Source organism: Accipiter gentilis, chromosome 25 (assembly GCF_929443795.1).
Source record: "Accipiter gentilis chromosome 25, bAccGen1.1, whole genome shotgun sequence".
Taxonomy (NCBI): Eukaryota; Metazoa; Chordata; class Aves; order Accipitriformes; family Accipitridae; genus Astur; species Astur gentilis.
In genome coordinates this window covers 21,631,406-21,657,114 of record NC_064904.1, presented here as the reverse complement: position 1 = coordinate 21,657,114, position 25,709 = coordinate 21,631,406, and the positions used below count along the sequence as shown (strand labels likewise).

The 25,709-nt window shown below is 43.0% G+C and overlaps 1 protein-coding gene across 1 annotated transcript in view; it reads right to left on the bottom strand.

The window, feature by feature from the left end:
- The window catches only part of MDGA2 (MAM domain containing glycosylphosphatidylinositol anchor 2), a 384,110-nt gene that overhangs the window by 164,562 nt on the left and 193,839 nt on the right, over nt 1–25,709 (bottom strand). Inside the window, exons 4-5 of the mRNA XM_049828627.1 lie at nt 19,990–20,186; nt 16,198–16,330 (exon numbers count right to left, since the gene is read on the bottom strand). Coding sequence (XP_049684584.1) covers nt 16,198–16,330; nt 19,990–20,186 — 330 coding nt within the window. The remainder of the gene's footprint in view (nt 1–16,197; nt 16,331–19,989; nt 20,187–25,709) is intronic.

Below are 25,709 nucleotides of genomic sequence, written 5' to 3'. Positions count from 1 at the left end.
ATGGGCTGCAGTCTTCCAGGCACAGCCTGCTCCAGCGCGGGTCCCTCATGGGGTCACAAGTCCTGCCAGAAAACCTGCTCCAGTGTGAGCTCCTCTCTCCACGGGGCCACAGGTCCTGCCACGAGCCTGCTCCAGAGCGGGGTTCCCAGGGGGTCCCAGCCTCCTTTGGGCACCCACCTGCTCCACCGTGGACCTCCCTGGGCTGCAGGGGGACAGCCTGCCTCACCATGGTCTTCCTCACAGACTGCAGGGGAATCTCTGCTCCGGCACCTGGAGCACCTTCTCCCCTCCTTCTGCACTGACCTGGGGGTTGTTGCTCTCGCATCTCCTCTCTCTAGCTGCAGTTACCCAGTTTGTTTGGTTTTTCCCCCCCTTTCTCTTTCTTAAATCTATTCTCCCAGAGGTGCTACCACCGCTGCTGATGGGCTTGGCCTTGGCCAGTGGCCGGTCCGTCTTGGAGCCGGCTGGCATTGGCTCTGTCGGACATGGGAGAAGCTTCCAGCAGCTTCTCACAGAAGCCACCCCTGTAGCCCCACTGCTACGAAAACTTTGTCACGCAAACCCAATGCATAGAGATATATTCTTGTGTGTTCTGCTTTTTATATGAATCTTATTTCAATATTAAAAGAATACACAATAATCACTAAGGCAAATACCAGAGTCAACTATAAAATAAGAGTTTTCTTTATTTGGAGTTCACCCAAGAGGAATTAGCTTTCTCTGCATTCAGAAGCTGATACTCGCAGATACTTGCCAGCATAAATTCCTGGGTTCATGGAACCAACTTAAAGGTGAAGAAACAGGGCGCATGGCTAAAAATACAGACAGAAAACAAATCAGCACTGCCCACTAACTGTGTCAGTGTCTCTTTGCTCACGTCCTCTGACCTCATATTCTTTCATCAGTTGATGCATCCATCAGCTGATGGACCCCTGTTTTGGGATTAGAGGTATGAAACAGGGCAATATATCATGTTTCACGCTTAAGTAGATTTTGCTTGGGTGAAGGCGGCAGAAGCAGGGATCCAGATACTCGCTGTACAACAAGAACTGAGCTCCAGACCTGTAGGGTCATCCCCAACCAGGGGGTAAGCACTCAGCTGGCCCCTCTTTCTCTCCCTCCCTCCCTCCCGAGTTTAATGATTTTTCCTGAACAACTCTGGCAAGGAGCTGCTCTCTGCTCCCACTAAACATCAAGTCATGAGACAGGGAACAAGAGAACCACAAATAACACTTCAAAACTTAGAACAAAAGATGAAAGCTCCAACAATGTCAACCCAACCTGGTGGTGCTGTTTATCATAATGGCCTCGTAATCCTCCAGATGAAAGGGGGCCCTCTGCTCTTCTTCAGGTAGAGAGACAAAGATAGCAGCTGATGTGATAAAAATGCTGTGATATATCCCTTTCATCACAGCACTCAAAACAGTAAGTACATGAAAATTATGGTTTGCATACAGTAATTTCTCTTTGCTTACACCACACATTTCACTTAACTACAACCTATCCCACTAGACAAACACAAACAAAAATTCAGCAGTACACTCAACTACTACTGTTAAAAGCCTGATTTAAACCAAAGAATATCAAGAAATTCAGAAGGGACATTAAAGTTTCCAGCACAGGAAACTCAGTGTAGCATATAAAGGGTCAAATACCTATTACGAACAGAATATGAATCTACAGCAACAACGAGCTGTTATTTTGATATTTCTCTGCTTGAAATGCTATACATAGTCTGCACAGTATTGCAATGCACCAATAACACAGAACATCTTACTTTCAGCTTTATGGTGCAACCGAGGATAGAATTAGGTCTACCGCACTGCTTGCCTGATTTATTGTCACATGCACATTGTCACATTCTGGCCTAGAAAAGGAGAGATTGAAAATTTCCTGCTGGTCACTTGGACTTTGTCTTTCCACCGCTGAAGCCCACTCAGCCCCACCACCAGCCCCACACTCACCCAGCCCAGAAAGTGCAAACTCCACTCTCAATGCCATCAACATTGACCTCTGCTCCTTCCAGCCAGGGATGGGGAAAGGTGGGAGTCACCACCCATCTCCTCATGTCCCAAACACGAGCTGGAGAGCCGTGGTTTCTCGTTACAGCTCTGACTGGCTGTTTCAGCACAGAAAGGGGAGAGAGAAAGAGAGAGAAGCAGGGAGAGCTAGCCAGGGAATTAAGGAGGCAACGGCAAAAATTCTAAATGCTTGGCAACTCCAGTGATGGGCTCAGGCATGGTGGTGTGGCAGAAAAATGGCTTTAACTCTAAGTTAGAGAGTGCCTGTGTGTTCACTTCTCTACATCAGCCTGGACCTACTTGTGGAAACAAATGGGGCTAAATCACAAGTGTAGTCACCTGCTGGAAGACCTGTGTTACTTAACCTGGGTTAATTAACAGCATTCTGCACAGGGCTTCTGCAGGTCGACTTTACTGGATAGCTCCTCCGTTTGACCACCCAGAAATGCTTTCCCCTCCCAAATCGGAGGAACACTTCTAATTGCTCCCCACAGGATGCTGCTGCAATGCACCTGCAAAAAGCTGCCTCCCCCCACAGATCGGGAATACAAAGCGGTAGCACAGAGGGGAGTAACAAAGGCACAACGGCAAAACTCCATGTAACAGTGGGGACAGTAAGCCCTGGACTGGGCTGCTCAGGGTTGCTGCAGAATCTCTCTCTCTCCCAGATTTTCTAAGCAAACATCTGTTAGACAAAAAGTTTAGGACTAGCTCCTATTTGAGCTAGGGAAATGGAGCTGACTATCATGCGAGATCTCTCCCTGTTCTAGTCTCAATGACAGCAAGAGGTACTGCCAAAATGCGAATCTCCTTATCTACCTTGAGCTATCTTCTTGCAAGAATCTTCCCCTGTGGTATCCATCTCTCTACTGACTGCAGACAGAGCCCAAAGATTAGTTTAATCTAGACAGATAAGATTTAGATGGCAGAAGATGCGTGACATCAATCCTAACTTTAGGATGAGGATCTACAAATGCATCAGGAGCCTATAGATGGGAATGGGCAGAAAGCGCGCTTTTTAACATACATGTGCCAACCTCACTTTGATCCCAGTGTTTTGCAAATCCTCTTAGATCCTTGCCCTTTCAGAAAACTGAAATTTTGGCCTACCTGTCTCTCTAAAATGGATTTCTTCTCTCTTTTATTTATTTGTAAACTTTTGGGGCTGAACACCACATACAGCATAAATCTGAACTGTGCAATTCATCACCACACATTTTTTTTGGTCTATCATGTTTAAAAAATGGAGCAGGCATTTATAAAGATGACAAGATGATCCAGAGCAATTATAATAGTTGATGATTATACCAAAATATTGTTGAAGGATTATTAAAACTCATGCTTCGGGGCATAAAATGTATCTTTTTCTGAAATAGGAGGGCAGACTATCACATATCTGTCTACTGCACACTGTTTATGCCCTCATCTGAAATGTCTCCTGCTGGCTCTTGTTAAGGACAGACATGAAATCCGATCCCAAAGGACAATGTATTTGTTTATTCATCCTTTGCATTCTAATGTGATTGAACCCCAAGGAGGAGACCCATGATGCAGTCCCGGCAGCTCAAGCTGTGATATTTGTTTAGATAGCAGGAAATCAGGGAGTTGAGTCAGAAGGAAGAGGAGATAAAGACTTCTCCAAAAGATTTGGCTCTTATTAAAACCATGCTATCGTAAAAGCCAGTACATGCAATTGTGTATTCCTGGTACAAGTCTGAAATGCACTGGTTTTGCCTTTACGACGTATCTTGCTTTGGGGAGTCAGGCTTCAGCCTCCAAGATACAAGTGGTTTCACCCAACGGCATCCACATTGACTGTGGGAACAGACATACAAGCATGAACCAAGCTCCCTTCCACTTCTGCAGTCCAGCCTGCTTTTCCGAAACAAGGCTAGAGTCACTGCTGACGTTCTGCCTGTTCAGTTTTTGAAAGGCACAGAAAAGTAACCTAAGCTTTTCAAGGCTTGTGAAGACCCTCACATCCTTACTAACAAGCTTTCACACGGTCCCAACCAAGATCATTCAAAAAGACAGATACTGCAGTGACAGTAAGCCAGCAATTTATGCCTCCAACCTTGATTTTTATTATTTAAGTTTTACAAAATTTAGTGTCACCAAGCAAGGTACTTTGCTGGTCACCACATTTACACAGGGCTGCTCTTGCATGAAAGGCACTTCAAAATCAAAGTGCTTCAAAGCCCCCAGAATTCAGCAGGTAGATGTGCGATCAAAAGATGCACAACTGCACCAGCCCAGAATTTTCCTCTGCTAAACAGCTGCCTCCTGGCATAAGGAGGAGCTCCTCAGTTTCAGCTTAAATCTTGCAGAGATCCCATAAAATTACACGGGAAGGTTTAATTCAGAGATATATTTTATTGCTTTCTACTGCCATATTCTTCTGGATTTAGTTTAATTTCGCATTATGTCATTTATTTATTTTTGCTGTCTTCGTCCTTATTCATCTCCTTTCTAAACTAAACAGTCTGATCTTTTTTAAACTAAATAATCAGAATTTTTTTAATTTTTAGCCCAAGAGCTCCATCTGTTCATACCATAAACCCCTGTGTCACAGTTCAGGTCATGGAGACACACTGACACACACACACACAGATACAGGACTGATATCCTCAATTTCATGTAGAGTTGAATAGCGATGGATTTTATAGTTTAAAGTAACGTACAGTACTGATTTGGAAAGTTAAGCATCAGAGACAACACAGCTGCACAATACCAAAACTGATAGAGACACAGGAGGTGCTCCTGTATGAAATCTTATAAATTTATACAGAATTCCTAATGCAACAAAAATATCCCTGCCAAAAGGAGTCAATACTAAACGGAGTGTATTATCACCCCCAAAGCCACTTCCAAACCTTCACCCCGGCTGAGGTCTCTCTTAGATGACTATCAGCCATCAGGATTAACGAGACGAACACTGGGCCATCGAGGTTTGGCAAGAAAAGCGTCTCCCGGCCAGAATCTTCACCCCGGCACCGGCAGAGACTCAGCCAGGCAACCTGCCCAACGGAAACTTTCTTTCAACTCTCTGATAGGAATAATAAAATTCATTATCAAACAATAGCGAGCTTTGGTAAATATTTCCATGGGTGAGCGCATGGAACAAGCTTTGCAAACATCGTATTTGGACATCGTAATGAGAACGGCTCAGTGTTCAAAAGAGCTCTGCAGCTTTACTGGCCTTTAGAAGTAGGGGGTTCTGAGCGCCAGTCCCACATTTCGAAGTCATGGTTGGTTTGCCAGGGGACAAAGACAGCCGCAGTGCCACTGCGAGCTCTTCCCCACGAAGAACAAGGCACTACTCATGACGAGGGAAACTGTTCAGGTCCCCATTCATATTGCAGCTGCAGCCTTTTTAAAGGGACTTCAATTCAGAGGCTTTCGTGTGCAAGTATTGCTTCTGCATCCAATGTATTTCATAGGACTGTAGAGCCTGGCTGTGAACTCAACAGCGCAAACGGCAAAGTGCTATTGGAAGTACACCAGGTCACAATACAGGGCCCTGCTAGTCCAGACACTATGGAGAATTTAAATCAGAACTGCATCAGGTTTTTGTACCTAGTACTAACACGTGCATGCAAGACAAGTTAGGCACTGATGACATACGGACGGAGATTAATTGTAAAATGCGGCTACAACATATACCAATCCTCACAGAGCAATAAAACAGCAGGCAACACACACTGGTTTTGATTAATGTCTGGGGCAAAAGTTTCTCAGATCCAGCACAAAGCTAGCAGCCATTAAGTCATCATTAACACTCTAAGATACATGCTTAACAATACCAGTTTAGCAAGCACCTTCGACACAACAACCTAGCTCTACAACAAAATGCTTCCAAGTTTAAACAGAGCTGCCACAGGCTCATTGACAGGGAGACTGGAAACATCTTCTAATCAATGATCCGATACAGATGTTCACTGAACTTGAAAGAAGCAGAGTCTCTACTGCTGCCTTGGACGGGTATCTGAGACAAATACTACAGTGGGAGGAAAAAGATATCGGTCATTGATGTACCGTACAGAATAAATCTGACACCAACATGTGTTATAATTACAGTGAGACAAATATATGTATTCAGACTGGGTATATGGAATTGAGAAAATGCCACAATTGGCTTTAGGGATTACTGGAGATGCAAAGGAAAACTAATACTTTAATAGCAATATCAAAGTAGAAGCAGAAAGTCATGTCCTTGACAACCCATTCATCTATGATGAATAAAAATGAAAGTACATTATTTCCTTCAGTTTTGTGAATTATTTCATATGCAGAAATCAAGTAATAGAACATAATTGAATTATACTTTCATATATACCTCTGCATGTGTGTATGCATCCGTTTAATTTACAGCCATGATTTCTTGCAGGAATACAATGCATATACTCCTAACTATACACATTATGAATAGTCCCTTTCAAGTCAGAGCAAAAAGAGAGAACACTTGAGGTCCCTGCTGGGTTGGGACCATCATTTCTGTACTTATTTACTCAGTAAAGTTCAAAAAAGAATAGATTATAATTCCCAGTTGAGGTCCAGATTTTGAATTAGAGGGTAAAAATAAACTTTTTATTGACCACACTGCCACAGCATGCTGCAATATGGTACGTCCTTTCTTTCCATCAATAGTCCTTAAAAAAACCAAAACACCCCCCCAAAAAAAAACCCAAACCCCAACCAATACCAAAAAAACCCAAACTGAACACCAATGAAAATTACTTTTATACACCTATCCTCTCTGCTTTACCCTCCCTGCTGAGAGAACCATCACCTTCCGACTGCTATTAGACAGTCCTAATTGTTGGTCTCACAAAAGAGACAACTCTTCTAGGCAGAAGGTGCAAGCAATGAGTTCTCCAGCAAAGCCAAGGGAGAAAAATTACACAGAGACACTTAAACATGAGCTCTTTGCAGGCTTAGGAGCAGAATTCATCACAGAATCACAAGACGGTTGAGGTTGGAAGTATCTCTGGAGGTCATCTGGTCCAACCCCCTGCTCAAGCAGGGTCCCCCACTGCAGGGTGCCCAGGGCCATGACCAGATGACTTTTGACTGTCTCCGAGGATGGAGACTCCACAACCTCTCTGGGCAACCTGTGCCAGTGCTTAATCACCCTCACTGTAAAAATGTGTTTTTATCGAGTCACTGTCAAGTAGTGACTGGTCATGTAGAGCTTTTAACTTCAGTGGTGTCTCAGGTGCTGCATGCAATCCATTTGCAAAAGAGTAGCAAAATAGTCCAGCTGTAACGACTTCCAGTTCTAACAAACTTTGTGTTTAGACACATAAACCAGTATGTTCACCATACAACTCAACCTTTTTTTTTTGTTTTACTTGTTCTTTTTCCCATTTCATTTTCACTGCCTTTAAAATTCCAGCACTTCTAGGAGCAAAGGAAATAAAAGCAAAGTTCTCAAATCCCAATTCTTTCAGGCAGGTACCCTTTTTTTGACTTAATACATGGAACTACCCAAGTAATATATTCCCAGATCAGCTTTCAGTATTGCAAGTGGTTTAGGGTTTACCCTGACACACAGGGTGAATTCTCATCTTTGCAAAAGCACCCAGACCTGTTCTAGCACAAAGGGGTGGCTCCCCCCCCGCCAGGGCAGCTGCCCCCCATGACTGCCAGAGCCACCCAGTAGTCTGCGTGCCTTAACCTCAGACTGGGGTGCATGTACCTGCCACGTATCAGCAGTGCCTACTCAATTTGAATACGCTGCATGGTCAGAGATTAAAAAAAGCCCCCAAAACCAAAAACAAACAAACAAACAGAAAAACCCAAACAAAAACAAACCTCATATTTTTCAGTTTCCCCTGAGCGGTCCACCAAATTAAAGAGGCTTAAAAGTTGAGTAAAGTGCAAAATCGTTTTGTCCGGTTGTACTCTCAAGAATGGAAAATTATGAGGGTGCAGGGGAAGCAGAGAGGGGAGTTACAGGAAAGAAACAAAGCAAAGAATGACATTATGTTTAACAAGGTCCATTTTCAGCTGGACTCAGCCTTTGTGTTCACATAGACGTGAACAAGCTGGCGTGCAGCGCCAGCCCAGGTAACCGTAGCCCACTCCCTGAGCTCTCCCTCTATTCTCAATAGCCTTTTTTTTCCTCCTCCAACTTTTTCTGAAATCCTCTGTTTTTTAACCAATGGGGATGCAGCTTTGGTGACTCATCTCTTTATTCCCGATTTGCCTGGCTGCTTTTCATCCAGCAGCAGCAGCACTTTGATGACTCGCACTTTGCTCGTGCTGCCGTTCACGCACAGATGTGGCATTGATAGCTCCAACAGGGAGGAAGGGAGGCGGATACGTTTGCTATTCAGAGCACTTCCTCGGTGGTTACGCTCTGGAGACGACTACAATAGCTCACAGCTCCCACACTGTATGAACTATTCATTCTGTGGACATTTTATCAAGAGGGTATGAAGGGAAGGCAGGATCCTCCCTTTAGCAGCAGAGCAGCGTTAAATCAACTTAACCCAATCATGAAACTGTCCCCTTCATCACTAAATTTATATGCATGGTTGTACACGTAGGCTTAAATTCATCTCGGCTAATTTCAACCACCCGAAAGTCAGGCATGCAATCCGAGGTCATGTATCTCGATGAGATATAAGCACCCCTAAAGCACAATTCCTGCTCTCCAAAAATAGACGGGATGAATTGCTCTTTGGAGCCATCTCTCTCCCTCTCTCCGGCGAGTACAGTGCTCCCTGAGCAACCAGTGTACTACAGCCGCCTCAGCTTTCAGACTGCTAGTTAGGCGAGACAAATCCTGTCTTGCAAGAACAACAATCTCCCACACAATTAGTGGATCAGGAATGACTGGCTAATGAGGAGCTGCAGAGAAAGGACCCTCAGCGTTATGGTGGACGGCAGTCTGGACACAAAGCAAACATTACCAATACGTGCTCAGTGAAAGCGAGTTATCAGACAGGGATGCATAAACGAGAACTTTGTTGGGAAACGTAGGGAACGAGGCCTGCATCGAAGCCCATGCTTGTGAGGCTGGGCGCTGTGGAGCGCTCTACGTGCCCTGAAGCACCAAACTTCACCGAGGAGATGGACAGAGGAGACCAACAGGAACAGTGCGAGGTAGGGATGATGCGAGGCAGGCAAAAATAAAGGAGCTAGGTTTGTTATCCAACAGAAGAAACGAGACAAGATAAACCATCTTCAAATATACAAAATGTTGCTGCAAAGGACAAGGGGATAAACTCTTCTTCATGCCATGGTGGGCAGGACCGGAGCGATGGGCCAGACTACCTGCCAATAATGCAGCACCTCTGCTGCTGGCAGCCAGGTTAAACGGACATCAGTCGGACAAGGCTTAGATCTAGTGTATTCTGCCATGAAGAACGAAATTGGATGACCTCTTGGGGTCCTTCCCAGTTTTATTTCCTATTATTCCTTTTTGCTAAAGCATTAAAACCACCTCCCTTCAGTATCCAGCTCTGAGTATACAGCTGGCTGTATTTCCTATCTGAGGATTTCAAGCCTCTTTAGTGCAGGATCACATCTCGCTGTTGCACTATCTGAGAATGCCAGGGCATACTAAGAGAAATATTTTTTGCAAAATGAGATAATTCTCTTAACACTGTATTGTCTGAATGAAGGGAAACAAAGCAAGTTTATCATGACAGACTACTGCTTAATGGAGGGATTAAAAGTGAATTAAGCTTTTCTTCAATTTGTTTCCCACCACATGCCCCAGACAGAATGCCAGCTTCAGCTGTGATTTGAATAAACTATGTCATGCAGCTGAAAAATCACATATTGAAATACCCATCTTTCTTGGTAAAAGTTACTGTTGTGCACTATTTCTATGTTGGAGGCTGCCAAAAATCAGCCTCAATATTATGTATTAATGATCACCTGCATTAAGCAGCCTGAACTGGCTGCTAACATACAAACCAATACACATTTTCAAATTAATCTGTGCCACCAAAAAATGCTCTGTAGATCAAGATAGTTCTTTTTGCTTTTAGTCAATCATATTAGAATAAATATTAAAGGGAGCCCAGAATTTCAGTGGTTTTATGGGTAAATATCATGGCTTTTCTCTGACACTTTGAAACAATGAACACTCTTAAAAGGATTCATTCGTGTTATTATTAGATCTGGGCATTCAGCTGTGCAATTCAGTTAGCTGTATCTGAAGTTACCTTTCCCATCTCTAAAGATTAAATAGTGACTCATATGCAAACTGGTGACGGATTTTAATATCATCTGTCAATAATCCATGTTTGACACGGAGCAGAATTATGCTTGCAATAACATAACCCCTGTATTTCTAAAGGAGACTGCACTTGTTTCTGCTAAGCATCTTCGAAAAGAAGCACCTCCTGATCAAAAAGACTGAGGCAGGGTGATAGGTCCTCAGGACTTTCATCAGTTCCTACATAGACAACAACATGCTGGGGAGAGGAGAGAACACCGAATGCAAACAACACCTTCACAACACTGTTTTGTCTTTTAAAGTGCTTGTTTAATCACAGACCTGTAGAGTGATCTCCATCAGAAGGGATCTCTGGAGGCCTCTGGTCAGAGCCCTGCTTGACGCAATGCCAATTAGATCAGGCTGCTCAGGCCTCATCCCACCAAAGTCTGAGCACCTTCCCCGAGGTGAGCAAACCCAGCTCCTTCAGCCTCCTCCCACGTGTCACCTGCTCTAGCTCCAGACCATCTTTGAGGCCTCCACTGGTCTTGCTCCAGTCCATCCATCCCTCGCTTGCTCTAGGGAGCCCCAAACCGGACAGAGCCGTCCAACGCAGCCTCCCAAGTTCTGAACCGAGGGGAAGGATCGCTGCCCTGGACCGGCTGGCTGCAGTCCCGCTACTGCAGCCCAGCTTGCTGTTGGCCTTTTTGGCCTGGGCACATTGCTGGCTCGTCTTTGACTTGTCTGCAAGGCAACCCAGCACCCTTTCTGCAAAGCTGCTTTCTAGCCAGTTGGCCCCAACACGAACTGGTACACGGGGTGGTTGTTCCTCTCCAGGGCCAGGACGTGGCATTTCCCTCAGCTAATTCATGAGGGTCCCGTCTGCATTTTTCTCCAGCCTGTCAAGACCCCTGTACTGACCACTACTCCCAATCCGGTATCTGAGAACTTGCCAAAAGCGCACTGGCTCCTGTCGTTTTGGTCATGAATAATTATGTTGTTCGGTATTGTTCCCGGTTTTGTTCCCTGAGGGATGACGTGAGCAAATGACCATCAGCTGGACATCATGCCACCCCTCAAGTCCAAAGGTCCATCCGATTTTTCCACTTATCATTCACATCTCACAAATCTGGCTATAGGGAAACTATGGGAGGTCATATCAAAGGTGTTACTAAAGACAAGGCAAGAGGATGAGAAGGTATAATAGAGAAATCAAGGTGGCGATTCCAAAACACTCGTAAGGAGGAACGGGAGATAAGAAAGGTGTTGGGGAGTTGTTCCTATGAGAAGACACAACCTGTAGCACTGTGCTCCCCCCACCCCAGAAGCCTTTGCTGCCAGCTCCATCTTCCGTGCTTCTTGCAGTTTCAAACTGCAAGGACTGTCTGGAGGAAAAATGTCACTGATTTCAGGAATACAAATACACTAAGAGGTCTAAGAGGGTGAAAAACATGAATGCGGAAAAGACATGTGAGTGCTGTGCAAGAACCCTCTGAGGCCTTGGGGAAGAGACGGGACAGTAGCAACCCCAAGAAAAGCCCAATGGGTAGAGCAGGAACCAGAATCAGCTCAATCGGACTTCTTCTTGGGTGCAGCATGGACATAGTGAGGCAACAAAAACGGGTAACGCAGACAGAAGGCATGGAGGTCATGACTCCGTGACACCCACCCTCGCAGCTGCTCCTCTTCCGACAGCATGGATTCAAGCACATACACTTGGAAAATTCTCAGGGTTCCTCCTCCTTGTCAGAATAACCCCTTGATTTTGTTGCAAAACAGCTGTATTCGGCTTTACAACTCCTGCTTGCATTAACTTACCCAAATTAACTTCTACGTGCTGATTTTAAAGGGACTCAGTCTACTAAAAACAAATGAGAGTCACAAAATTAATCCCTTCGCTGTTCTTCCTCACATCTTGACTTCTATTTCTGTTCCTGCCATTCACCAGCAATCTGCCAGCAGGTGAATCTCTTCAGTGTTTCTGCTTCCCTTCAAACTTCTCATCTCATCTATTTAGATAATAAATTTGCAGAGTAATAGCTGTCTTTAGAATCAAAGCGGGTCTGTGCTCAACAAGTGCCTCTACCTGCTGCTGTACAATATTACTGCTAATTGTCATCTTGGGCTTCAGCATATGCATGGTCACATGCATCTGAGATGATCTCGGCTTCTCTCATTACAACATTCACTTTGGTTTTTGTATTTTAAACTAGTCTGCACTGGAACAAAGAAATCCGTGTGTCTGAAAAATGATGCCAACGCACTCCAACTCCCGCAGTACCTACAGAGATATGACGGTGTGTCTAAGGCTTCAGGCTCACACAGAACAGATGTAATTAACACGCTGCTGTTGAATGAAGGGCATGCGAGTGCACCTAATTATACCTATGTGTAACACTTTAAACCTGCATCGTGTCCAAAGTATACTGATGAATGCATGTTCCTCTGATGGCATCAGCTTAATTACCTCTCTAATTATTCAAGGAGAAGTATGGAGAAAGTTTCCTTTGCATTGGTTCTATCGCAGTAATTGATTGTTACTCTGGTGATGCTACAGCAAGACAGCGAGTACCCAAAACAAAAAGGTTATAGGGACAAGCTGGCAGGCGGCACTGAACAGAAACCTGAACTACTCACCCAAAGACATGCCCACTGTTCCTCAAATTAGCCTCTCGATTCAGGTGTGTGCACGGAAATATAGATGTATGAAAGACTCTGTGGCATAAACAGTAGCAGCAGAGCACCTGGATCTGCAATGCTTTCCTTGAAACAAGTGTCTACGTTCGTGCCCGAGTCACTTATGGCTCTTGGTGAGGGAAGGCGGGGAGACTTGAGAGTGTTTCAGAGAAAGAAAGAAGAAAAAACAAGCGTTGCTGTGCCTGTTTCACCATAGTCTCTAACAATTCGGGAAGATTATGAAGCAGAAAGTTCAACAGGTGACTTGGCTGTCATCTGCGAGAACCTCGGTGGCCCTGGACACATAAAGTAGGCAGGATAGTGTAAGAGCAGTAAGGATTTCCAGGCATACAGGAATAGTTAGATCGGAGATTTTTATTTATTTTTTTTTTCCCCCACATCTGCTGAGCACAATTCCTCAAGCACAATCTGCCAACGATCGTCACACGTAACGAACACCCGTTACAGCGTGCAGAAGTCCTGCTGCGCATCAGCGTGGGGTGGCAATCAATCAGGACCAGCGGGGAGCCAAGGTGCTCCCTGCGGCACAGCAGCTTCCCCACCGCCGTGCGCTCACCGCGTCAATCAGGCGAGGGGAATGGCAAGCCACCGCACACAGATGGTCCGCAAAACCCTCGCAAACCCCATCTGGCTGCTGGGCCAGCTGATATCCCTGAGCAACCCAAGCTGGAGCGCACATCCATGGCAGGGAAAAACCTTCCCGACTTTGCTCACAAGTCAATCAAAGGGAGCTTGACAAATCATGCAACAGCCTCCGTGTCCTGCAATAAAATCCCCAACCCGGTGAGCCAAATCACAACTGGAAGGAGACGGAAACCCACAGCTGCTGTAAGCCTCAGCTATTCTCTTTAGTCACCTCTCTCATCAGAAACAGCCGAGTTCAACAAAAACTTCTCACGCCAGTTATACTTACAGGCCTGATAAATGCAGAATAGCCAAATTGCCAGCAATTTTACATTACGATCATGTAATTTGCAGCTGAATTTAAATTCATTTGTAGCCACATAAATTACAATAATTATTGTGCACGTTTGCCACCTTACAGACACTTCTGTTTGTCTCTCCTTCGTTTCCATTAGATAGGCATCTCCATTACATTCCTCCAGCTTTAAATTAAAAAAACAGATGGACAGGCTAGGACTGCTCTATACCGAAACAGAGTACCAAGTTCAGACTCTGATTTTCATTACTTTGGATTTATCCTGGATTACTCTGGATTTACAATTTATATAACTTCTATGAAGTTACACCAGGTGAAGTTCTACCAGAGAACTTCTATATCAGATGAAGTCATACCAAATGAGAAAAGTTTTGTCTCAGAGTCATCAACACATCAGTCACCGTCTTTAATGAGTTTTTGCAGTAATTACTACATGTATTTAATCTTGCCCTTGATGATGGTTGCAAGCAAGTTCTTCATGAGAAAGTGTGAATCCTTGCAATTTTTCAGGCTTGTTTTCTTTGGAAATTACTCCAGAAGAGCAATTCCTGTTAACGTAGCGAGACACCTTTCTCCCAAAATAAACGCGACAGTTGTAAGGTGGGAATAATTCATTCTTTTTGCAAAACTAGGTCATCATCACCTGTCCTCAGTTGTAACAGTTATGCTATTTGATGTTGCCCTATTACCGTAACATACACAAACTTCTGTTGCAGATGAGGTCCAACATGGACAGAGACTGTTCTGGCAAAATTATCGCTCTGACAAATGGGAGCGGTAACAACTCTCATACTCTGTTCTCATGGATGAAGGTGGATGAGTTATTCCCGGTGTTGAGAGGAAAGTTGCTCCCACCTATCAGCTACAGCTCTCCATGGCAGACAGGCTTTCATGCCTTTTCTGGTATGAAATCAAAGCAACTAATTAGGGACAAACCTGACATTATGATTTTTTTTTTTTTTCCTGGCAAAATTAATGAGTGAGTAAATTAAGGGCTTCAAATCATTTTGCCAGATACCTTCAGAGCTGACTGCAATTCCCCTACTGCCAGTGGCAGCTTTAATGCTGAGCTGTGAATTTCCTTTGCAGTGGGTCATGTACAGTAATGGTACATACCACAATTCTGAAGTCCCTGCTGTCAAATCAGAAATTCAGAAAAAGCTGGAGGCAACTCCTTGGAATAAAGCCGTGAGGACAGAAATAATGTGAAATGTGCAAGTGCAAATAAAATTCATAGCTCATCTTAGATGCACTCAGCATGTTAATGCCTCAACTGTTTTGTTCATTTGCTACCTGTTTTCAGTGCCCTGAGGCACACGCTATTAAGGCATAACCCAACATAATCTAACCTGAAGTCTTCAACTGTTATAACATTTGCCGCAGAACTGTTCTCGAGAAAACAATTCTCTGAATTTTCTAATTATTTAGAAACCTAAGCTGAGAACTTTGCTCTTTGGCATCAGGTTTATAAACCATTTCAAACACGTTGTCTGCATATCCTGGACACAGAGCCTTTAGGAAAATTAAAATCTGTAATTTCATCCTCCTGGAAACCAGCATTCCCAACTGCACTCAATCAACCCCCACATGAGGCTCTTGAGACACATAGCAGTGATACAGCCACAAAGAGAGGGAGATAGACAACTGACTGTTTGGTTGGCCAGGGAGAAGTCCAACGAAAAGAGCAAAGGCACAAGAAATGCCACAACATGGAGACAGCTTGCTCAGAGACCATAGCTAAACGCCTAGTCACCCTCCTGAAAAGCACTTCAACACAACTGCTTGAATATTTTCATTTGAATCAATTAAATCTGAAAGAAGACATTTTTGTTTAAATCAGTGTAAGAAATCAATGTTCAAATCGATGTAAGAATATATCAAATCGATCATATAAAATCAATCATTGAAATCAATGTAAGAATATAAAAAGTTTGATTTTTTCCCTAAAATATTTTGTTGACCAAAAATAATGAGCTTTCAACAAAGCACCGAGAGAAGCGTTTGAGTATTTGTTTTTACCCTATGCCCAGCCGTGACCGAGATGTCCCTTCCTCTTACCTCGCAGCAGTATCTCCTCTGAAGTCTACCCATAACAGCACACTTCCCTGACACTGGGGGAAAACGTAAAGCCTGATATAAAATCCAGAAAGCGACAAATAGGGAGCAATCAATCAAAACTCTTCTTCAAATCCTAACTTTGGTGAGGGAAAAAAAAAGAAAACACCTGAAAACGGCTTCTACAACTCGCTCCTCCATAGATCCTACCGCTCTGCGGCCGCGTACGTTTGAAGCAAGAGAACAACAGCAAAACACAAAAGGCCACGGGGACATTAAATGGCTGGGGAGGGTCACTGCTGGAGGCCCACCTGTTTTATTCGAGAGTCGGAAGGACACCATCTTGTCAGGGATGCTGCAGACATTCCTCACCGAGGCGATGCAGCTGTAGTTTGCGTAGTCCTGAGGTCGGAGGTTCTTCAGCTTCAGGATCTTTGTTTCTCCCTGCGCATGTGAAAGAGAGGATTAGGAAGGCAGAGGAACAAGGAGGGCTGCAGGAAACACCAAGACTGGCTTTCAGGGGGCAAGAGGAAGATGCAGAAGTGGTTAATTAGAAGCAGGTGTTGAAGTCGTCCAGAAAACATTTTAATTAATTACCTGAAAAAACAGCAGCTGGCATAACCTAAAACTGTAGCCCCACTTATATATTAAAGGCAAAAGAAAAGAGAGCAGCGAGGGGGGAAATTGGTTTGACAGAGTCTTTCAAGTTGCAGCATTATTTGGGATAATATATCTTAAGGTAGAACCTACATGATGAAAAAAATCACAAGCTACAGAAATCCTGCTGTTTGCCTTTGAAAATGAGCTGCTGATGGATTTTATTTTTAGCCAGCAGTGTAAATGATGGAGCACAGACCTGAACGGGATATGTAATGAAGGAGTTCCTTCAGACACAATCAAAAGAAAAGTGGAAAATAAAAGATTTCCACTGCAGTGCTATGTGAAATGGGCACTGCAGAACCAGAAACCGAGGAGAAAAAGTTGCTGAAATACGTATGCAAAAATCTTACAGTATTGTTAGCAACGAGAGTAAAAAAGCGCCGAAAGGAGCGTTAGATACAAAATCCTGAGCTCGTAGAGATGTCGTGGGACAGAGCAGGGAGGCGCAAAGCACTGGGAGCACAGCGAAGCACGTCAGGGCGTGAGGATGCAACAGCGTGGAGGGCTGCGGAAACTTCAGATAATCTATATGTATCAATACCTGCACATTATTCATTCTAGCATTAAAATAACAAACTTCCTCGGGCTTTCAATCTCCTCCTCCAGCTGCCTGCTTTCAAGTCGTTGCCTGTATTTATAGTGATAAGCTAAAAATGTATTATGCTTAGACAAGGCAAAGGGAGAACCCCAGCCCAGGGAGGCAGCCACTCTGAACGGGCTCACAAAGCATCCAAAGAGCAAACTCTGGAAAATGTTTGTTATCACGTGTCCTGTTAAAGCAGGACAATTTTTAATATTACCACAGCTTCAGCAACATACGTAATATTATTTTTTTTTAACAATATCATGTGCATCAACTTCCCAGGCCTATATAAGCAAAAATACATTGATTGTGGAAATGTATGTACAGAACTAGCAAAAAAAAAAAAAAAAAACCAAAAACAATAAAAGAGAAGATACAGCTAGCCAGACAAGAGAAAAAAAAGTTGTTGAAATCAAGCTTGGTAGATGTTTAGAGTATTGGAACTGAAGTGCTTCGTATGTGTAATCGGTCCCATGGAAATTCCATGATTTAAATTACGCACGTGCTGATTTAGTGTTTGCAAGACTAAGTCTTTGAAAGGCTGTTCCCAAAGATAAAGATCCTACTTTAAGAAGAGGTTTAGCTGGCCTAGAGAAGGGCCTGATCCAGGTTAGCAGGAACTCAGCTACCAAAGTCATTGAGTTCTGGAAACAGAGAGCAGCTGCATTCTATCAATTCGTTCCTTAGCTGTGGACTCCAAGCTGAACTTGTGGGCTGAACTCACAATGGTATTCTGGATCATGTCCCCAGATTGCAGAGATTTATAAAAATGTATATATTTTCTTCATTGGTTTGGATAATTAGTCTAATTATGTCTAATTGCATAATTATTGTAAATACAGCAAATTTAATCTTGTACTCAGGCTGTGCAATTACAATGTGCAATGAGGATGATGCAAACTCTTAGGAAAAAATTCTGCATCAAGATTTTGGTTTTGAAAAGTCCACTATTTCAAACACTCCCACAGATGAGAAGAATGTGTCTGTTTGTTCAATTTTTCCCCCCATGGCAGCTAAAATAAGTAGCTGACATTACCTGACTCATCAAAAAAATCTGTTCAAAGTTCAAAAATTTATTTGTATATGCCAAGTTTTCCAGGTGCCTTCTATGATTTAATAAAACAAGAAAACCATCGAAAAAAACCCGAGCTTTTTTGGGGTACAATAACTTAGAAAATTTAATTGTGTCACTACTTGTTTTCCTTTACATTTCATTTGACTTTTGGATTGATAATCCACCTTCAAAGCAGTCACCAAAAAATGCCACCTCCAATTCATATCTTTTGACGCTCTGAAGTCAAATCCCCTCTATCCCTCTTCACATCAGCTCTTACTTTTCGTTACCGTATCATAAGCAGAACCAATTATGCAGGGAGGTGCAGTAGACGTTTATGACTCTTGAAACTTTAATTACATCTTTTCCTCTTACAAACATGTATCAGATCTTGTAGGTACACCAAGATACACTAATTCAGCCTGACCTCCAATAAATGTAAAAAGGTTATGGATAAGCTTTCAACTATCAACATGACAATCTGACTTAGTCATTAATGCCACCCAGAAAGAGGTTCTAGGAAGAATGCTCCTAATCCTAGGTTAGATTTTACAACCTAAAAGATACTAAAAATAAAAATGAAAATCTAATTTCATGTGACGCATTTTAGTAGATATGTTCTTATTAGACAATAGGGAAGGTAATCATCAGCATTTCCATATTGAAATATAAATCAAAAAGTCCCATGTGAAGGGAGTCTTTCACTTTTTAATTAAAACACTAAAACCCTCCAGTTTACACACTTGAGTCCAAAGAAACAAGCCACAGATTTTCTAAACTGGGACCGTACATGTTAAATTAAAAATAATCTCATCACATTTAGGAGACCAATAACTTGACTATGTAATCTAATTCTCATCTCTGCAAGGTTCCAGGCTACACGTTTCTCCATAAAATACCAGGCCACTGTAGTAATATAAAGCTGTCAAGTACAATAAAAAGAAAAAATGAAGGTGCTCTCAAATCATTAGCTGAAAATTATTTATGAAAGTTGCAGGTTGCTTGCTGCTACGAAGACCAAATTACCAGGCAGTTTTCACCTCTGTCTGTACTCGTTATTGCTTCAGACTTTCCATAACAATTTTTTCTCCATTTTTCTTCTTTTTGTTTTCCTTTTTCCAAACACCATCACACACTTTTGTCCGTAGACAATAGGATATGCCACCTTTTTAGCCTGAGACCGTGCAAATGTGCTAACAATAAATTAATCTGATCTAATCTGACAGACTCTTTTGATGGCCCAGTCTGCCTTCGTGGCTGTGAGTTAGAGTAGGAAGACTTAAAAAAAGCACTTCTTTCCATTTTTGCCACCTCATCTTTTAAGTGTGTAATTCTGGAACAAAAACTTACATTCAAAGAAGTGAAAGGCAGTATAAAATAGAAAAAACAACACAGGGAGTTGCCATAGAGTTCAGCCTCCTCGAAAAGCTTTTTAGGCTGTAACTTCTGTGCAGAATCACTTTGCGTCGTATTGGAAAAGATTAGGAAATAGCAGTGTAATCAGAGGTCTGGGCTTGCAGCGCCCAAGAAAAACGACTTCAAAGGGGCTCCTGCAGCCAGCGCTCACCGTGCGTCTTCCCATAATTTCCTATTTCATAATTTGACAGAAAAATTAAGAGATGTATTTTTATATTAGGAAGACTTATAATAACATACGGGTGCATTTGTGCCAGGGTGTAGTTATCTAGAGGGCATGCCCACCTACCCACACCACAAACCCAGCAGGGATATGCAGGCAGATCCACTTACAAAGAATCTGGTGCAAGTAGCCTAAGGAAGGAAAAAATACTGTACTTTCATTCCTACCTGTGTAAAGAAGGGCTCATAGATCTCCACTCCTTTATCAGACCCTTGCAGCAATACCTCTTGGCCGCGGCGCCAGCTGTACCGAACAGGCGGATTGGAGTTGGCAACGCACCTGAGAAACACCGTTCTCTCATAGTAAAACTGCTCTTTTGCTTCCCCGATGCTCTGGTGGACTGTTACTATTGGATCATCCAAATCTGGCGAGACAGAAGGAACAACCAAGATAAAGTCAGGCTTCAGTTGACTCTACGACGGTTCTGCGATGGGAAGCGCGTGCGTTGCCTTGTGTACAAGTCCACAGCAAAATAGAGGCCACACAGCTCTAAAAGCCACAAATGTACATTTTGGGACTTCTGCAGCAGAATTCAGTTTTAGAGTTTGTTTTCATCTGCACGGCACCTAGCACAACTGGATCTTCATTTTCAACTTGGGCTTTTAGATACAACAATATATACGATATCACATATGATAATGTCAGTCATACTTCTGTTACGTTTCCACTAATACTTAAGTTTCATATGGTGTTCATCTTTACTACTTGTTTTTTATGCATGATTTTAATTTAAATGTCTCTTAGACAAAATAGTTTATAAAGCTTTGGAAATAAATAGACTGACTAATTTGCATCCTAATGGTAGGCTCCACTAGAACATAGATCATGTGCATGCAGCTGTTTTCCTTTAAAGCAGCAATTTAATACAGTAATTTAATGCATATTCCCTTCTTTTAGTTACATGCATTTAACTTCAAGCAGGTAAATTCATCACAGGCTTTAGAACACACTTCTCTTGATTAAAATACAGATATCATATAATTACTCCCACTGCATCAGCTCAAAGAAAATTAGATCCCCACCACAGAATTCACTCATCTTATAAAGGGAAGAAATAACGATAGCCCTTGGAATGCGAGTACACCTAATTAATTAATTTGGGCTTTATTCCATCAGGAACAAGTAGATTCCTGTTTGCAGGATGTTACTATTGTTTATTATGAGTTTTCTCTGAGGTACAATTGCATCGAAGGAGGAAATAAAAAAAAGAAACAAAACAAGAAAAGCAATGGCTATTTTTACTAAGAACTCGTTAAAAACACTCGACCTCCAAATGACATGGCAAGCAATTCTCTGGTGAGCTTTAGGGAGAAGTTACACTACCTGGAGGGCTGGCAGCCAAGGGGAAGTTGTTTCTCTAAGTCTACCCCTATGTTTCAAAGGTACGTCCAGATTTGGCTCCAACAGTTACAATACAGGCACAGATGCCGTTACCCACAGAGAGTAGGAATAATTTGCCTAATTATACCAGTACCGATCCGGTCCGCAAGCATACAGCAACACCACATTCTCACGTGCAACTCAGCCTTGACTGAAATAATTTCAGAACCTTATCGGCAGTGCTTCTTCCTTACACAAAATGTAAATAATGCTTTAAGTAGTGCTTCATTAATTATTCATCCAGAAACGTAACCCTATTTTTGCAAAGTCTTGGGTGAGTGACTATGTAAACGTCAATTCATCAGATTTATTTGAGGCCACAGTTCAGTGAAATGCAGAACAAAGTGCTCAAATCTTAGCATGACCACCGGTGTCAAAGGGAAGGCGGTCACGGTCAAAGGCACCCGCACACTCGAGTCCCTTTTCAAAGGTGTTGACAACAAGGACAGTTGGTTTTGGGGAAGCCTCACGGGCATTTTGCTCCATGTCCTTTCCCCAGGTGCCAGCCAAACACCACCGTAACCGTATATTGTACACAATGACCATCAGCGTAGCAGTTCTTAAAAGATCTGGGGGTTTGATAGTTTTATAAACTAGAGGTGAGCCAGAGGCACATGGGATTATTAAAGGAAGCCCCTCATTAACAATCTGAATAGATTAGCAGGTTTCAAACGTCCACACTGAAAAGCAGTTTGCACTTAAAAATTATTCTTTAGATGCTTACATTTTGATTTGCATAACGAGAATAAAGCTTAAGAATCTCTTGATTAATTAGAAACAAAACATGTTCCAAAATTTGGAATAATTCAAGCAATAATGTCTTGTAATAGAGCACGCATTTTAAGTAAATGTTACCTTCATTCTACTCTACAAAACATTTAATTTAATATCACAGAAACAAATTATGAAATTGTTGCTCCAAATTAGGATGCCATTTTCTAATGAGATTTCATTTTTGTTTTAAAGGTTATTTTGAATCACAGTAGCATTTGAAAAGGGATGAGATTGCTGAAATGTTATGTCTTCTGCTCATGCAATAGAAAATAAAAAGAAGGAAATTAGCTTGCTTCAATTTCTAGGCCAAAACACCTGTTCCCTATATCTTGATGAACAACAGAACATTTCACACACGAACGCTTTCCAGCCGCTGCTTATTAAAGCACATCCTCAGACCACAACCAAGGATGACTGGCAGCCAAAAGTCTCCAGCACCAAGCCAGGGGACCGCTCCGCCAATCTCTCGCCCCGAGATGAAGGTGCACCCCCTCAGGTAACATACACAAGAAGTCCAAGTCTTGCCTCCGCTTCGTTTTGATGAATTTATTCAGGACTAGACAGAATAAATCACTTAAGGCCTCAAACCTCTTTGCAGAATACGCCTTGGAGGTCCCGGTGGCAAAGCTGAACAGGAGGTGGCCGACTACATCCCAGGCTGCAACAGCAAGAGTGCAGCCAGCAGCTCCGGGGAAAGGATCCTTCCCCGATGCCCCGCACCTGCGAGATGACATCCAGAGCACCCTGTCCAGGTCAAGACATGGACATACTGGAGAGGAGACCACCGTGATGACTGGAGGGCTGGAGCAGGTACCAGACAAGCAGAGGCTGGGGGAGCTGGGTTTGGCCAGCCTGGAGAAGATAAGAGGAAGGGGTGATCTAATTTCTGTTGACTAACTACCGGGAAGTTATAGAGGAGATGAAGGCAAACTCAGAAGAGCAGAACAAAGCACCATGAGCCAACAGGTATAATTTGCACCAAGAGAAATTCCTCCTGGTTTTAAGCGAAAACAAATTCCCCGTGCAATCAGACAAGCGCCCAGAGAGGCAGCAGGATACCACCCTTGGAGACATTCAAACCTAAACCTAAATTACTCCATGATGTCATGAGCCGTGATGCCATCGCTCACTTGCGCTACCTGCTCGCTTGCAGCAGGTCCACGCTGGATGCGTGCTCACCCCCTCCGACACCGGTCCTCCTCTACGACAGAGAGAAGCAGGCACCCTCTTTCTGCACCGCACCGTACCATGACAGGGGATGGATTTTGAGAAGAGTATAAAGACACCTCAAAGACACTTAAGTTGGGAACGCAAACGCGGCAAGCCCTCTGCCAAAGCACTTCATAATGGTCAATTAATAGAAAATTTGCACTGCAGAACTTGACTGATTTTTCCGTCGGCAGTGCTGGAAAGATCTCAACAGCTGCATCAAAGCAAAAGAAGCAGCACTAATAGGAGACAAAATAATGCTTGCAATTGTGAGATTTCACGGAACGCTCAACGGCCGGCCCCGCTGTTGGGCAGGGTTAGACAAATGTTTTACTGGCCTGTTATGTAAGACTGTGTTTTGCTCAGGCAGTGCCAGAGCTGCAAACATAATACAAAGTATGTCTTTTTCATAACAGTGCCAAGGTATTCTGCAGAGTTATTACAACGGAGGCATGCAACTGCCAAATTCATTGCCTTTAGACAGGTTATTTTAAAGTCGCCTGATCTTGGTGGCAGTAACGCTCACTTGTCAGAGCTCTCCAGAACTTCAGTTTCGGTGTCTAATCGAATTGTTACCAACTGATATTCAAATTTCCAAACAGACTTTAAAAAAACCAAAAGCTATTTAAAGCTCTGTGCCTAAGTGTAAGTATCCCTGGGTGTTTGTTCACTAAAAGCACTGGAACACGCAGGGACTCAGCATTCTGGGAGGGAAGCTACGGACTTCAGGCAGTACACAGCAGTTAACCTGGGAAGAGGAAAGAGGGGAAATCACTGAAGAGACAGGGAGATCTTACTGCAGCGGAGAAAGATTTACCATTAGGAAGCTCAGCTAAATGAATTTTTTTACATGCTTTACAAGAGAAAAAAAGCCACTAAAATTTGCATTTTGGGTTGATCAAATTATGAAGAGTTAACTAACTAATCATTCTTAAAATTAAACTGAAGTCATGGGTGTTGATATGTAGTTAAAGTCTATTAATCAAAATTAAAATAATTACAGAAGTATGTTTTCCACAGAGGTTTATGCCACCATTAGGTTCAATTTTTCAGTCCTTAATCTTTGAATTGAACCAAACAGTTTCCAGAACCCAGATGGCACAGGCATTCTAAACGCTATATTGGAAGAATTCCCTTCACACATCCCTAAGCTCTGAAACAAACAAGAAAACCCAGTATAAGCCGTTCAAAACGGGTCTAATTTAAATGCACCATGAATTGCATCACGACGGTCAGAGATGTTGGCGTGGAAGGTGCGCAACTGTGGCGGATGCTATTAATATCCTCTCTACGCTGAATTGCAAAGCGCTGGAGGCATCGCACTGGCTGCGAGTAGGAAAAAACAAGGACCATCTCCTGCGACCCTCACCTGAACTCCAGGGGAGTTTCACATACACGGACAGGAGAGCAGGATCACAGACTATATTTGCTATATCATCTTTTTTCAGCTGCTGGGACTACACAGCATGATGATTTCATTTGTTAATTAGATGCCTTTGTCTTCAGATGTTCAAAGCAAGCGATGCTTGGAAGTCAGGATAATAATAAAACATGCATCTGGTAAACTGATTGAAATTGCTTCATCAAGACACCCAGAGAGGCGACAGCAGTGACGCATACATTTAGCCTGCCTAACTCATAAGTTATTCTTAAATATAAAAGTACAATATTTTTCGTGCTATTTTCCTTACTATAGCCTCCTTGACCTAGCACAAGCTATCAATAATTACGCAGGTTTGAAGGGCTTTGTAGTACTGTGTGGTACAGAGCAGTTACACATGATTGAGAAGATGCACAAAAATTCAACAAATATGTATTTCTTGCCTACCTATGGAAAGGATAATGAGCTGTCTTGCATACCATCCATTAGTACATGCGGTGTGGAGACACCAAGAGCTCCAAACAAGCTGGAAACAGGGGAGCTAAGTTACCTGGAGCTCCACATAAGATATTTTTTCCCTCTATAGCCCCTTAAAAGAGATTTATTATGCATCTGCAGTGCCGTATTGTGTGTGCAGTACAGACACAATAGCAGAAAGCAAGCACCATTTACAAGGCCAGATCCTATAAGCAAGCAAGCCTTTCTTCCATGCTCCAGCAAGAGTAAGAGTGTGACCCTGGAAGACCCCTGATGAGCTTATATTGATTTCCGATACTATTTTAGGAAGATCAAACACATGCTAGAAGGCTGCTAACATGCTCAAACACGAAAGGACAAGCAGGATGACCTTAGCAGTCAACAATACCCCGTGCAGCTCGAGAGCATTTCTGCCTGCCATGCTTTACTGAGGGCTGGAGTCTATCAACAAAGAACCCAAGAGGGGAAATTTAACAAACACTCAGTGATGTAGTTTAACGGAGTAAACGTTTGCTTCATTCTTTTGATGAGGTTATAAATACACCTGATTGAAACCCATATAAACTGCACCCACTGGATGAACTGTTCATACCAGCATGTCCTAACGACACGGGGCGGATGGCACAGGGCTGACAGCCCTGCAAGAGGGCAACAGTAGTTTTCTTG